Below are 14,610 nucleotides of genomic sequence, written 5' to 3' on the forward strand. Positions count from 1 at the left end.
ACGAATAAGAATAACAAAACAAATCAAATTGCCTAAGATAAGAATAGAATCAAATAGAATAAAAATGGAATAAAATATAGTACAGTAAATAAATACAGTAAAAATATACTGAGGTCTACAGTAGGTGTAATGGCCTGGAGCTTAGCAAGGCTCCTCCTCTCCGCCACCCTCGCTAGGGAGTCCAGCTCCACCCCAACCACGCTAGAGTGCACAGGTAAGATGTGACATTACTTTAACCTATACCGTTGCACAGGTAAGATGTGACATTACTTTAACCTATACCGTTGCACAGGTAAGATGTGACATTACTTTAACCTATACCGTTGCACAGGTAAGATGTGACATTACTTTAACCTATACCGTTGCACAGGTAAGATGTGACATTACTTTACCAGTGAGACTCCAGATCAAATCAAATATTCCTTTATTCAGTTTAGACTTTAGACACTTGAAAACACTTTTTAACACTCTACACACCATATTTTATCTATTAATTTCTAAAAGATTTGCACTATACCTCTGCCTAATTTTTGCATTTTGTACTTTAGTTTAGTAAATTGTATATTTTGTATAGTGTTTGGTCTTTTTAAAATTGTACTGTAATTGTAATTGTAATCTCAGGAGGCTTATACAGAACCAAGCGTTTCACAAGCATGTAACCTTATAATGTGACAAATTAAACAAAAGTTGAACTATTGATTTCCCCCTTGGGGGAAATTCAAGCATAATAGCAGCATGGGGGAGGGGAGGTACAGGTATGGGCAGGGTAATAGTAGAAAGACATAAATACATGCAATAAAATGATAGTACAGTAGAAAAGTTAAAATAGGCAGTGTAAACAATATAGTTAACTCTGAATATACGCATATGAGCAAGTAGGCAGTGTAATCAAAGCTGCAGATGAGGGTCTGTATGCCCCATCAGTTATATTATACATTACAATAAATATGGTTACAATAAACACTAGAATCAAAATATATACTATATGAGTAAGTAAAGAATACAGTATACACAGGTGCAGTATATGTGTCGTACATATGTTATACGTTGTAGTCCGTACAGTTCAGGTGGGAGTCAGACACACTCAGTGATCAGACATTCCTAGTAGTTCTCGAACATACAAATACATCAACACTGTATCACTATCACTGTGTTTGCATTTTACACAACCATGTCAACGTCTGTTCCTGTGATCAATTAACACTTTGATCGCCATGGTTAAATTCATAATTTACCATCCCTCGCCAGCTCTATTTGTCTATGGAGAAGTTCCCCTTCTTTGCAGGGCTATAACTTTTTAAATTGTATTCCAATCCAATCCAATCCAACTTTATTTATAAAGCGCTTTAACAGCCACAGGGGCACAAAGTGCTGTACAGGGGGAGCATATTAAAAACTATTAGCAGCACTAAAAATAGATTAAAAAAAAACAAGAGTACCAAAACAGAGATAAAAAACATTAGGTAAATATAGGCAGCAATACAAGTTTAAATAGATCAGAGTACTTAAAAAAAAATATTTAAAAGCAAGGGAAACAGTAACAAAAACGATACAACAACAACACAGTAAGACAATAAGATCATAAAATCAACAAGCTACATGGTGTCGAAAGCCAGAGAGAAGAGGTGGGTCTTAAGGAGGCCTTTAAAACGGGGCAGTGATGAGGCCTGCCTAATCTGCAGTGGCAGCTCATTCCACATTTTGGGGGCGGCAACGGAGAAAGCACGATCCCCCCTGAGCTTACGCCTAGTTGTAGGCACTACTAGGAGCAGCTGGTCAGCTGACCTGAGAGAGCGAGAAGGTGTATAGACCTGCAACAGCTCAGAGAGGTAGGGTGGAGCAAGGTCATGAAGGGCTTTAAAAGCAAATAAAAGAATTTTAAAATGAATCCTAAAGTGCACTGGGAGCCAGTGGAGTGAAAATAAAATCGGTGAGATGTGGTCGTATTTACGAGTGCCAGTTAAAAGACGGGCAGCGGCGTTCTGCACCATCTGAAGGCGAGCCACTGAGGATCCACTCACCCCTATATAAAGTGCATTGCAGTAATCCAGCCTGTATTAGTATTGCTAAATTGACATTATTATGGCCCATTCAATGTCCTATATCTATTGTTCAGGGTGTAGCAACGTTATACTTTTTCATTCACATATTCAAACTAAAATACGGTCTAAAGTATAAGTATGTTTTTATCGTTTTCTGCAGCTTTCTCCAGAACTTGATTTATAGCCCTAAATGCATTATATTGATGATCAAATACAGTTTGGTAGGAATCTGTGCGAGATAAAAAATGTCAACTGGATGTGCTTCTAGGAGTTACTACTTATCATCTGATGTTGACCGGATGGGGCGGGGGGTCGTTTATAATTCCGTGGGCAATGTTATATCATTCATCTAGTGTGGGTGATATGATCATCAGAGCAGTTAGTATCGAACACATTGAAAAATAACGCTGGGACTCACCGTGGCTTCCTCGCGCCGTTGGGGGATGAGCGTGGAACAGAATTTTTTCTATTATGGGATGTAGAAATACCCAATCCATTTCCAGGTTGTATAATAGTATATACGTCCAAATCATGTTGTTTATCGAGTTTTTTGCACCGATCGATCTTCACTGTGTCAAGATGGAGTCCCTCTAACGATAGCGAGTGCCCGGACGAAATATGGGTGAGCACCACTTCATCCACAGATCACTTCCTGTTGGGCGATCTGCCGATCGGCCACCAGATGGCGCTCTTGAACCGTTAGAGAGTTGAGTGGAGCTCAGCAGTATATCTCAGGTCCCCGGGGGAGAAATATGATTTCGATCACAGATTTTTGAAATATTGATATCAAAGACGTGTTACGGCGTCTTCGGCAGAATGAGCATGGCGGGGAATGACGAGTTACGGCGTCTCCGGCGATTAAAGTGTTAAGAGAACACATGTACGTCCAGAATGCCGGTCATAGCAAGATGAAGTCAAACATAATAAAGAATGAAACCTTCTCGGGATTCTCTTCCAGGAGAAAGAACTGCACAAAACGAAAGGTGATAAGAGCGCACTTTGTGAAACGCCTTGTTCGTCTTTCATTATGTGAAAGAAATGGAATAAGGACATGTATTATTTGATTAAGTCTGTCCACCATGTGTGTTTCATTCTTTACGTCTGTTTCTATGATACCATATATATATATATATATATATATATATATATATATATATATATACCTATTCCCACCGCATATATACCTATCCACACCTGTCTGTACTTACCTGCACATAGTCCTTTATTATACATATCCTACTCTTACTAGTTACGCTGCTGGCCATTAGTAGTCATACAGTCTTTATTTATTATACTAAAACTCTGTATCTGATTAGCACTACAGTACTATTAGTAGTACTATTTTGTATATTTTGGACCCAGTTTAATCACATGTACATTGTATATTGCTGTTGCACTTTACGGCTACATTTGCACTCTGGTTGGATGCCAAACTTATTTTTAGTTTTACTGTGCTGCATGATGACAATAGATTTTTATCTAATCTAATGATGTCTGGAGTGTGGGTTCCTTACTCTCTTGCCGAAGGAGGTGAAAGGGTCCAGTCTCTCCTCGTACTGGGAGGAGTAACGCATCACTGTGTCATCGCTGGCCCCGGCCTGGAGAGAGGAGGAGGACAGAGAGGGAGACTCAGATTCAGATTATTTTATTATCATTTTTTTTTTTTTTTTTTAAACGTGAGATGCTTGTTTTTCCCTGCTCCTCAACCGTAGTAGATTTGTAGACAATAATTACACAACGATCTACAAACTATACAAAGTAAAAAACAGTGGATACAGATGATTCTATAGTGTAAATAGCAGCGGTATGTTTGTGTGTAATAAGTGTGCTTGTGTGGTGTGTAAGTATCTTAAGGTGCTTTTGTGTGTTTTCTCATGTGATAATTCAGAGTCTGTCCGTCAGTAACAACGACAAACACAAGACCTTTTTCCCCCCAAATCTTACAAACATACAAACATAAAACAGCGTCCACGAAAAAGAAAACTAAATAACCAAAAACAACAACAAACAAAAAGGGGCGTATCTTCATATCTTTCTCTCACACCAGGTCCCTTCATCAAGCAGACACCAGTTACATATAAATTATTCAAAGGCTGGCATCGTGGACCTCATCAATTCCCGCCATCTCCTCAACCCTCGCCCTCTGTCGTCTCAATGCATACGTCATTCTCTCCATCACATAGATCTCATGGATCTCCTCTCCTCAACCCTCGCCCTGTCGTCTCAATGCATACGTCATTCTCTCCATCACATAGATCTCATGGATCTCCTCTCCTCTCCTCACACCTCGCCCTCTGTCGTCTCAATGCATACGTCATTCTCTCCATCACATAGATCTCATGGATAACCTCTCCTCAAACCTCGCCCCCTCTGGGGCGGCTGGGTGGCGTAGCGGAGATTGCGCTCGTCACCAATGCAAGAGGCTGCGGTCTCGACTCCCGGAGTCAGCATTGCCTGCGGCTTGGGCCGATCGTCATACTAACTCGTTTGGCTGAGTTAGCGGGAGGGAAGTCGTGAGTGGTAATCTGGCGTTGTGGACAGCGTCAGGTCAGGTCTGGGTGCCTGCTCAGCGAAAGGCAGGAAGTGGTGAAGGCAGCGTGACCTCCCACGCGTTACGCTTCACCAATGAGAGTCCTCGCTGCCAGGTGAAAAGAGAGCCACTGGCTGTCTCCGCATGTGTCGGAGGAAGCATGCGGTAGACTTCAGGGTTCCCTTGTACCGACCAGTAGGGGGAACATGCGCACAACAACCAGGTAGGGGAGGGGGGGAATTGGCATAACGACTAAATTGGGATCGGGAGAAAAAAAGAGAAAAACCTGAGAAAGAGAGGATTAAAAAAATAATAATAAAAAACTCGCCCCCTCTGTCGTCTCAATGCATACGTCAGTCTCTCCATCACATAGATCTCATGGATCACCTCTCCTCAAAAGAATCTGACCATATTCTTCCTCTCAAATTCCCTCAAAGTCTGGTAGTTGGACATTTTCCATTGTTGTTTACATATTTATCCCTGTTCTTCTGTCATTATAGTAAGATTCGCTTCCCGTTCCCACTTCTCCTTCAAGTTCTGTCATCCACTTGTACACTTTCACTATAATCCTTCTACGCGGTTCTGAATTGTATGTTGCTATGAATACCTTCAACACGCCTTCTTCTATGATTCTTATTATGTTCTCTTGTAATGGTTTGATTTGAATAGTGACTTACTTGGAGATATCCATAGAGATCACGATGTTCCAATCCATGTCCTGAAAGCACTCTATTACCCCCTTGGTGTACAGCTTATAATGGAATGTGAGACCTTTCTGCGTCCATGTCTCAACAAAACTTTTAGCGACGCAAATTCAAAATGGCGGATATTCGCTAAATTATAAACACATTCCATAAACTGAAATCTCACTAATAACACTTTACCCTATTGGTAAACAAACGTATTGTTGAAAATATACACTATGACTGCTGTTTTGACAGGATTATGGTATTTACTATTGGCTACATAAAAGAAAAACGCAACATTATGTCATACAGTCTAGAGATTGATTTATGACATGATGTCATCTGCGGTCCACCGGCGGACCGCTTGGGCTAAAGAGGTTAATATCAGAGGTTCATAGTTACATTTTCTTTTCTTTTTTTAATCTTTTGGTATATATCTACTAAATATTTCATTGATTCTGCTTCTCATTTGATGTTGTATTTCTTCCTTATTTCGTGGGAGGGGTTGTAGTTTTAAAACATTTTTACATTAAATTTGTTCCCCGATAATGAACCACATACTGTATATCCAGGAACTCCATCAGCTCAGGGAAAGATTGTTCTGGTTGTGTCAAATAATATCAATACATCATCCGGGAATAAGGATATTTTCTGTTCCCCGGCTCCTGCCATGTCCAGCCCTTTGTTGTCATTATTCCGTCTAATCAATTGGCTTAGAGGTTCGATAAAAATCACAAAGAGGAGTGGACTTGCCGGACAACCCTGTCGACTGCCCCTTTGAGTGCTTTTGATAGAAACCATTAATCATTAACACTTGCTGATGGTTTGTCACATAACAGCTGAATGGTCCTAACTATAATCTTGTGGAACCCAAATCTTTGCAACACCTTGTATAGAAAATTCCATCTAACTGAGTCGAATGCTTTTTCCCCGCATTTATCCCTGTCAATATTGATTCAAGCCTTCCCAACTGTATGTGTCTTATAACATGCTATGTCCTTCTAAGGCTGAGGTTACACCTTTCGTATCATTTCGTATTGTTTTCTTATACGTATCGCCGCGTATCGCCGCAACGTCATGCGCCTCGAGTCACACTTTCGTTTTTTTTCCGTTTTTGTCAGCCGAGCACACTGATGTAGTACACTGCCAAAGCAGTAGGTGGCAGTAGGTGGCAAACATGAAGGCAATTTCAACCAATCAGAACGAATGTGCCAATACACTTCCTGGTGGAAGCTCCAGCAAAGAAAATGTCAATAAGGCAGGCGCCTATGCCGCGCTACCATCTTGCAATGCAAGATGCACTCAATGCAGCAATAATTTTTCAGCAAAGCCTAATAAAAGTGCAATAAACAAAACGGATACATTCACTGTGTGTTCTGCCTGTCATTTGTTGATGAAACAAAACTAACATCAACACAAGTGACCACCAAGAGCGGATAGTTTAGTCTAAAAAACGATCGGTAGCATTGTTAGCTGCATGCTAACGTCAATGGAGTATGCCATTATAACAATATAGCATTGTGGCTAGAAGCTAACGTTAGCTCACGCTACTTAGCCAGCACGAAACTGATGATATCGCGAGCTATCAGTAGTTAGATAACATTAGAGACAACGCTGTGTGTATTAAACAAAGGTGAATAGATGACTGGGCCATTTTGTTTAATGCTTGTTAAGTTGAAAGAGGAACTCTGAGCTAACAGGGTCTGAATCCTGATAGCTCACGTTAGCCAGCTGCTCATGCAATCGGTAATGCTAGCAGAATGAATGGATGTAAACTTTATTTAACATATTGCATATGGGTACAATACAATACGGCTCAATACAAACAATTGTTAAGGGAATGCAGACTGTTGTAGCTTGGACTGGGGTCCTTATAACAATAACTTGACAACACATGGTAGCTGAAGCTATTTGGGACACGGAGCTCTGTCCCAAACACACACACACTGTTGTCACCGGAAGGGCACGCAGATGGTATCTACTGCGCATGGGCGTTTTCGCAACAACTGCTCCGTGCTGACTACACGCTGTTGTCGAAGCGTTTTTTTTGCGTATCTCCAAACGCAAACACAATTTTGCGTTTCAGCCGTATCCACAAAAAAACGCCAAAAAACGCATTTCTGTGTAGATAGGACATCAAACGTCGTCAAAAACGTATAAAAAAACGCCAGGAATACACTAGTCTAACCATAGCCTAACACTATCCTGCATCTGTCTTCGTGTTATGAACCCTGTCTGGTCCATATTGAGATAATCCCTGATAGGATGTTCTCGATTCCTATCAGGAATCTTTGTACCGATACACTGATTGGTCTGAAGTTAGGACAGTCTCATTTATCTTTGCCGTCTGTATTACTGAAATCGTAGCCACCCTCCACAACGCTGGAACCACACTCTTTTGTAACACCCAGTTGAACGTGTCCAATAGAATCAGTTTCTCCAAACGATTTGTACCATTCTGAGGACAATCCATCTGTGCCAGGGGACATCTGTGCCAGGGGACTTCCCAGGCTTCAATCTACTTATTGCTGAATTTAGCTCTTCATGTGTGATTGGGCTAATTAGCTTTGTGTGTTGATCCCCAGTTACCTTTGGTAATTGAAGGGATTCAAGAAACGTTTCCATCTGCGTGTCATCATTATCTATATTTGGTTGTGAATATAGGTTCTTATAGAATGTCTCGAAAGAGCTTTGGATGTCCTCAAATTCTTCCTGATTTGATTGAATTCTGGGATTTAGAACTTTGGTTATGGTGTTCTCTGCTTGTTGTCTGGTCTCTTGTCCCTCATCTCCCTACATCTTACTCTCTCTCCTCCCTACATCTTACACACACACACACACACACACCACACAACACACACACACGCTGACTCACTCTTCCAGGGTAGCTCTGCAGGAACTTGATCTTCTCGTAGAGCTTGATGTTGTCGGCTCTCAGGCTGTCCAGCTCACTCTGCAGGGCCTGCATGGTCTGCTGCACGGAGCGACTCTCCTGCAGGGGGGGAGGGAGAGAAAGAGGGGGGGGAGAGAGGGAGAGAGAGAGAGAGAGAGGGGGAGAGAGAGGGAGAGACAGAGAGGGAGACGGAGAGAGAGAGAGAGAGGGAGAGACAGAGAGAGACAGGGAGAGACAGATAGAGAGGGACAGGGAGAGACAGATAGAGGGACAGACAGAGTGAGTGAGTGAGTGAGTGAGTGAGTGAGTGAGAGCGAAAGAGGGAGAGAGTAACCCATTACCCATACTAGGGCTGGCCCCTATTAGTCGAATAGTCCAGGGGTTCCCAAACTTTTCAGGCCGCGACCCCCAAATAACGGTGTCAGAGAGCCGCGACCCCCACTATTATAAAAAGGTACATTTTATTTTATTTTTTTATAAATGGAAATGTATGGTTGAAACATGCAAACGTTCAAACGCACACACTAATAAGCATTGGAGGCTTTTAACCAGGGCCGGACTGGGGAAATCATTCAGGCCAGGAAATATAGTGCAAAATATAGCCCCAGTCAAAATATAGACCCAGTTTTAAGCAGGGGGTCTGGGGGTCCCCCACCAGGAACTTTTTTGTTACAAAGACTTCATTTCATGCATTCTGGTGCAGGAATTCTTTTAATTTGTACCCTTTAAATGCCAGTGTTTGTGATGGCATCACAAATTATTGTTAAAAAACAGGCTAGCATATGTATGATTAGCAACAACACTGATTTTGATGGATTTTCTGTTTTTTTGTAATGTCAGATTGAAAATAATACAATCTTTTATTCAACTTCAGCCCTGATCATAACACCACATATTCATTTTATAATTCTAACCCTTTAAATGCCAGTGTGTGTGATGGCATATATTTGCAATATATCAAATGCAAAGTAGATTTATCTGGGGGGGATTATTACAGGCTAGCATGTGTCAATGATTAGCAACAACAGTTTTTTGTAAGGGTCCCGCCTCCACCAATCACATGCGGCTCCCTTTGTGTGTGTGTGAGAGCAAGAGAGAGAGAGAGATAGTTCTCCAACTTGTGTGAGTTGCAGTGATCTCCTGGTTGTTCCCCACCCTAGGTTATCTAACTATTGCGCTGCTGCAACTAGAAACACTGGCCTGGCCTGCTTCTAAATTCAGTGGCCTGACTGCATAAAAAAAAAGAAAAAAAAAAAAATTGGGATTATTATAATTTTTTTTTATCATCTGGCAACCCCCACTTTGGGAACCCCTGGAATAGTCGACTAATCGATCGAAATAGTCGAATATATATATATATATATATATATATATTTTTTTTTTTGTATTTTATTTTTTTATTATTTTTTTAAACAAACATATAAACAAACATGACAACACACGATAAGATATACAAGCATTAATTGTCAGGGCACATCCAATGAGATCACCTTTTGGTTAGTTGTTTTATATAAGATATACCCATAATACCTGTTATCTAAAAAAAAAAACCTACACACATATGCTCAGCTCGAACCCCCCCCTCCCGGACCCCACCTTGAGAAGTACCTCCACTATCCCTCGCACCTAACCAGACACTACCATTATAAGCTAGCTTTTATTCTCTCCACCACTTCTAACCACATTGACATTTTGGATTCATTGAGACCCAGAATTCTTGCTGTAGATATTTCATGGTAAATTACATCGAGATATGTAAGAAACCAAACTTTACGGCACATTTTTTCCGGTTGAAACCAGCGTGATGCGATCAGCTTTTTGGCTACTGTGATACCCGATAAAACCAATCTCTTTAGCTGTGGATTCACTGCAAACTCAAAAACATCATTCAACAGCAATACCGAGGGGTGTACAGGTATATTCCAAGATACGAGTTTTGATATTTGTTGGGTCACATCTTTCCAGAATGCCTTAACTGGTGAGCAGTCCCAATACATGTGCATAAATGTCCCTTCGTCCCCATTTGTACATTGGGTGCATTTGGAATCTTGTTTGAGCCCCATTCGGCACAGTCTTATAGGAGTCAAGTATGTCCTGTGAATATAGTTAAGATTGATTTGTTGATGATCCGGGTTCCTTGATGTAAGTCGGACATTTGCCCAGGCTCCTTGCCAATCAAAGTCATTTTCCAGGTCTGGTATATCCCTCCTCCAGACAGAGTCAAGTTGGAGGGTTTCATACGAGGACGTTAGTAATTGATGATAAAATTCTGAAACAAAACCTCTCGATGTCTCTCTTGAGTAGAAGAATTTGTGGTATCTGTGGTGTTCAATTGGTCTGTCTAATGGAACACCGTGAGACTTCAAACATAGCTCTAACTGTTTGTGAAAAAGCCATGTGGACTTGGTGAGATTAAATTTTTTGCGTATTTCTTTATCACTACAAAAACCCTGTTTGTTAAAAACATCCCCTAATGAGTGTATGCCTTGCTCTTCCCATATAGGGAATCTTATAGGTCGTTTCCCAATTAAGAGAGCATTGTTATTGAATAAGGGAGTATGATTGTGCCATTCTTGTGGGTTAGGATTTTTTTTTTGTGATTCACGCCATATCCGGATCGCATGAGTAATTATGGGGCCAAATTTTCGTTCACAGTGCTTGATTGGTAGTTTAGTGTATGCTATGTCCTTCAGTCTATGTTGGGCTACTATGTTTTCTTCTATTTTTCTCCAAGATGCTAATGCTTGGGAGTCAAACCATGTTGTCAATGGACTTAATGAGTATGCCTTAAAATATAGGAAAAAATCTGGAAATGCCATGCCACCATCTGCTTTATTTCTCTGTGCGGTGGATCTTTTTATACGTGGTGGTTTGTTATTCCAAATAAATTTGTATGTGGAGGAGTGTAATCTTTTCCAGTAACCCTCTGGAGGGGGTAACGGTAGCATTGAACAGAAGAAGTTGATTTTAGGTAGTACATCCATCTTAACTATTGATATCCGTGCTTGTACTGTGTTCTTAAGTTTTGCCCATCTATCAAGGTCGTCTTTGATTTTGTTTTGGATTTTTGTGTAGTTGTGCTTCACCGTTTGTCTTATGGTAGGGAATATTTCCACTCCCAAGCATCTGAAATGTTTTACCATCGGTATCTGTCCTGGGAGGGTTGTATCTTTTTTTGCAGGGGTGTTAAGTGGAAGGAAAGCCGACTTCGGCCAATTTATCTTAAATCCCGATAAATCACCAAAGTCCTCAATCAACTTGAGCAGATGAGGCAATGTGGTGTTGGGGTTTTTCATGAACAATATTACATCGTCCGCATATAAACAAATTTTTTGTTGTGTGCCCTTGATTACGATAGGTTCTATGGATTGGGATTGTCTTATATATTGTGCTAAAGGCTCTAATGATAGATTGAACAGTCCGGGACTAAGAGGACAACCCTGTCTGGCAGAGCGTGATACCGGAAATATTTCAGAGATGATTGTGCCTGTTGTAATCATGGCCGATGGGTCTTTGTATAATACTTTAATCATATCGATGAATCCTTTTCCTAACCCCATCCTTTCTAGCACTGCCCACAGAAACGACCATTCCAGCCTGTCAAAGGCCTTCATAGCATCCAGGGACAGCATCGCCTTAGGTATGGTGTCCTCCTTGTCGGCATCAAGTACGTGCAGTATACGTCTTATGTTCTCAGTGATCAGGCGGCCTCCTATGAAGCCAGTTTGGTCCGGGTGAACTAAAGACGTCATATGCTTTTGTAATCTGATGGCTAATACCTTAGAGTACAGTTTGATATCTGTTCCGAGGAGGCTTACAGGTCTATAACTACCGCACTCGTTGGGGTCTTTGTCTTTTTTAAGGAGGACTGTTATGAGTGCAATATTGTCAATTTTATGGAAGTTCCCCTCCTTGACTGAGTATAAGATCATATTTAGTAATAAGGGGCCAATTATGTCCCAACAAGAAAGGTACATTTCTGATGGGAAACCGTCTCAAGTTCAAGTTCAAGTTCAAGTTCTTTAATAGTTGTCATACAGAAGTACAGAATACTTTCATACAAAATGCTTCTTACTGTTACGCTCCAGAGACTGTGCTAGACAAGATAGTATCAAATAACATAATAACATAATATAGCATGAATTTAGAAGAAGAAAATGAGGTCACAGTTGTTCGGTATAGACATATGTACAATGTTCTGAGTTACCATATAATATACAATACACAACTATGCAGTGTACTAATGTACAGTACTATCTAGTGCAAAGCAGAAATGGGATGAGGTACAATTTTAGGTACAATTTACAGTAAGGTGTACGAGTTGTAGTGCAATCCTTCATCCATAAATATAAAGTGTGGGGAGTGGGTGCTACAGTGTGTTTGTTTAAAGTGGGTGTGTGCTATAAAGTGTGTGTAGTGGGTGCTACAGTGTGTTTGTTTAAAGTGAGTGTGTGCGTGTGGATGTGTGTGCTATGTGTGTTTGGTGGTTGTTGTTGTGTAGTGTTCATTCATTGTTCGTTTAGCAGCCTGATGGCCTGGGGATAGAAGCTACTTCTGAGTCTTTCTGTGCTCGCCTTGAGACTCCTGTATCGCTTGCCTGACGGCAGCAGTTCAAAGAGGCAGTTGTTCGGGTGGCTCGAGTCCTTAATAATTCTCTTAGCCTTCCCCTTGCAACGCTTGTAGTAAATGTTCTGGAGGGTGGGGAGCCCCCCTCCAATTGTGCGTTCGGCTGAACGTGTCACTCTTTGTAGTCTGCTTTGGTCTTTTGCAGTGCTATTCCCAAACCAGGAGGTGATGTTGCCGGTCAAGATGCTCTCTATTGTACATGAGTAGAAGTTCTTAAGGATCTTCTGGCTGACTTGGAACTTCCTTAGGCGCCTGAGGAAGTAGAGGCGTTGTCGTGCCTTCTTCACCACACTGTTAATGTGTATGGTCCATTTCAAGTCCTCGGATATGTGGGCTCCGAGGTACTTGAAGCTGTTGACTCTCTCAACCGGTGCCCCGTCGATGCTGAGGGGGCTGTAGTCCTTGACCCCCGACCTCCTGAAGTCCACAATCATCTCCTTTGTTTTGCTGACGTTCAGGGAGAGGCTGTTTTCCTGGCACCATCCCGCCAGGACCTTGACCTCTTCCAGGTAGGCCCTCTCGTCGTTGGCAGAGATCAGGCCCACCACCACTGTGTCGTCAGCAAATTTGACGATTGTATTGCTACTCCGCTGAGCCACACAGTCGTGTGTGTACAGGGAGTAGAGGAGGGGACTCAGAACACAGCCCTGGGGGGCCCCTATGTTGAGGGTGATGGATGAGGAGGTGCAGTTGCCTGCTCTCACCACCTGGGGTCTGCCAGTCAGGAAGTCCAAGACCCACTGGCAGAGGTCATAGCCCAAGCCCAGGTCCCTGAGCTTGGCTATGAGTATGGAGGGGACTATGGTATTGAATGCCGAGCTGTAGTCGATGAATAGCATTCTCACATAGTTCCCCTGCCTCTTGTCCAGGTGTGATGCTGCTGTGTGCAGCACATGGGATATGGCGTCCTCCGTGGACCTGTTGGGGCGGTATGCAAATTGCAGGGGGTCCATGTTGATGGGGAGGGAGGAGCAGATGTAGCCCTTTACTAGCTTCTCAAAGCACTTCATGGCTATGGAGGTGAGAGCTACAGGGCGGTAGTCGTTGAGGCAAGCAGGCTTGGATTTTTTGGGTACAGGGATAATAGTGGACTTCTTCAGGCAGGTGGGGATGACAGCCTGTTCTAAGGACAGGTTAAATATGTCAGTGAATACTGGGGCCAGTTGGTCGGCACAGACTTTTAGGACGCGGCCGGGGATGCCGTCCGGACCTGCTGCCTTCCTGATATTCACTTTTTTAAAGGTCCGCCTCACCTCATGCTCTGTTACCCTGAACACTGCGCCTCCATCAGCAGCCGACCCCCCCCCCCCCCATTGCCGAGGCTTGTGAGCTGGTGTTGTTATTACCAGCATCAAACCTCGCATAGAAGGTATTGAGGTCGTTTGCTAAGGAGATGTCACTGTTCAGTTTGAGGGAGGCGCCTTTGTAGTCTGTCATCGTTTTGAGCCCCTGCCACATAGCTCTAGAGTCAGCTTGTTCAAACTGGAGTTCAATTTTATCCCTGTAGCGCCGTTTGGCCTCTGACACTGTCCTCCTTACGTTGTGTTGCGCCACCTTGTGGTCGTTCATGTTGCCTGCCACTAGGCCGTCATTGTATGCTTTGGTGCGCTCTCTCAGAGCTTCACGGACGGATTTGTCTACCCAGGGTTTTTGATTTGGGTAAACTTTCATTTTGGTAGTGGGGATTGTTTCTTTCACCCTAGTACAGACATAGTCCAGCACTGTCTCCGTGTAGGCATTAATGTTATCTGTGTCGCGGAATACAATCCAGTCTCTTCCTGGAGCCTTACCACTTTTCATTGCGGTTATGGCCTTCTTGAGTTCCTCTAGTGT

The 14,610-nt window shown here is 42.4% G+C and overlaps 1 protein-coding gene across 1 annotated transcript in view; it reads right to left on the reverse strand.

Moving 5' to 3' along the window:
• The window catches only part of LOC311226058 (homeobox protein cut-like 1), a 153,963-nt gene that overhangs the window by 5,841 nt on the left and 133,512 nt on the right, over positions 1 to 14,610 (reverse strand). Inside the window, exons 21-22 of the mRNA XM_084311437.1 lie at positions 8,134 to 8,250; positions 3,557 to 3,640 (exon numbers count right to left, since the gene is read on the reverse strand). Coding sequence (XP_084167563.1) covers positions 3,557 to 3,640; positions 8,134 to 8,250 — 201 coding nt within the window. The remainder of the gene's footprint in view (positions 1 to 3,556; positions 3,641 to 8,133; positions 8,251 to 14,610) is intronic.

Source organism: Notolepis coatsorum (genome assembly GCF_963971535.1).
Source record: "Notolepis coatsorum genome assembly, chromosome: 1".
Lineage (NCBI taxonomy): Eukaryota > Metazoa > Chordata > Actinopteri > Aulopiformes > Paralepididae > Notolepis > Notolepis coatsorum.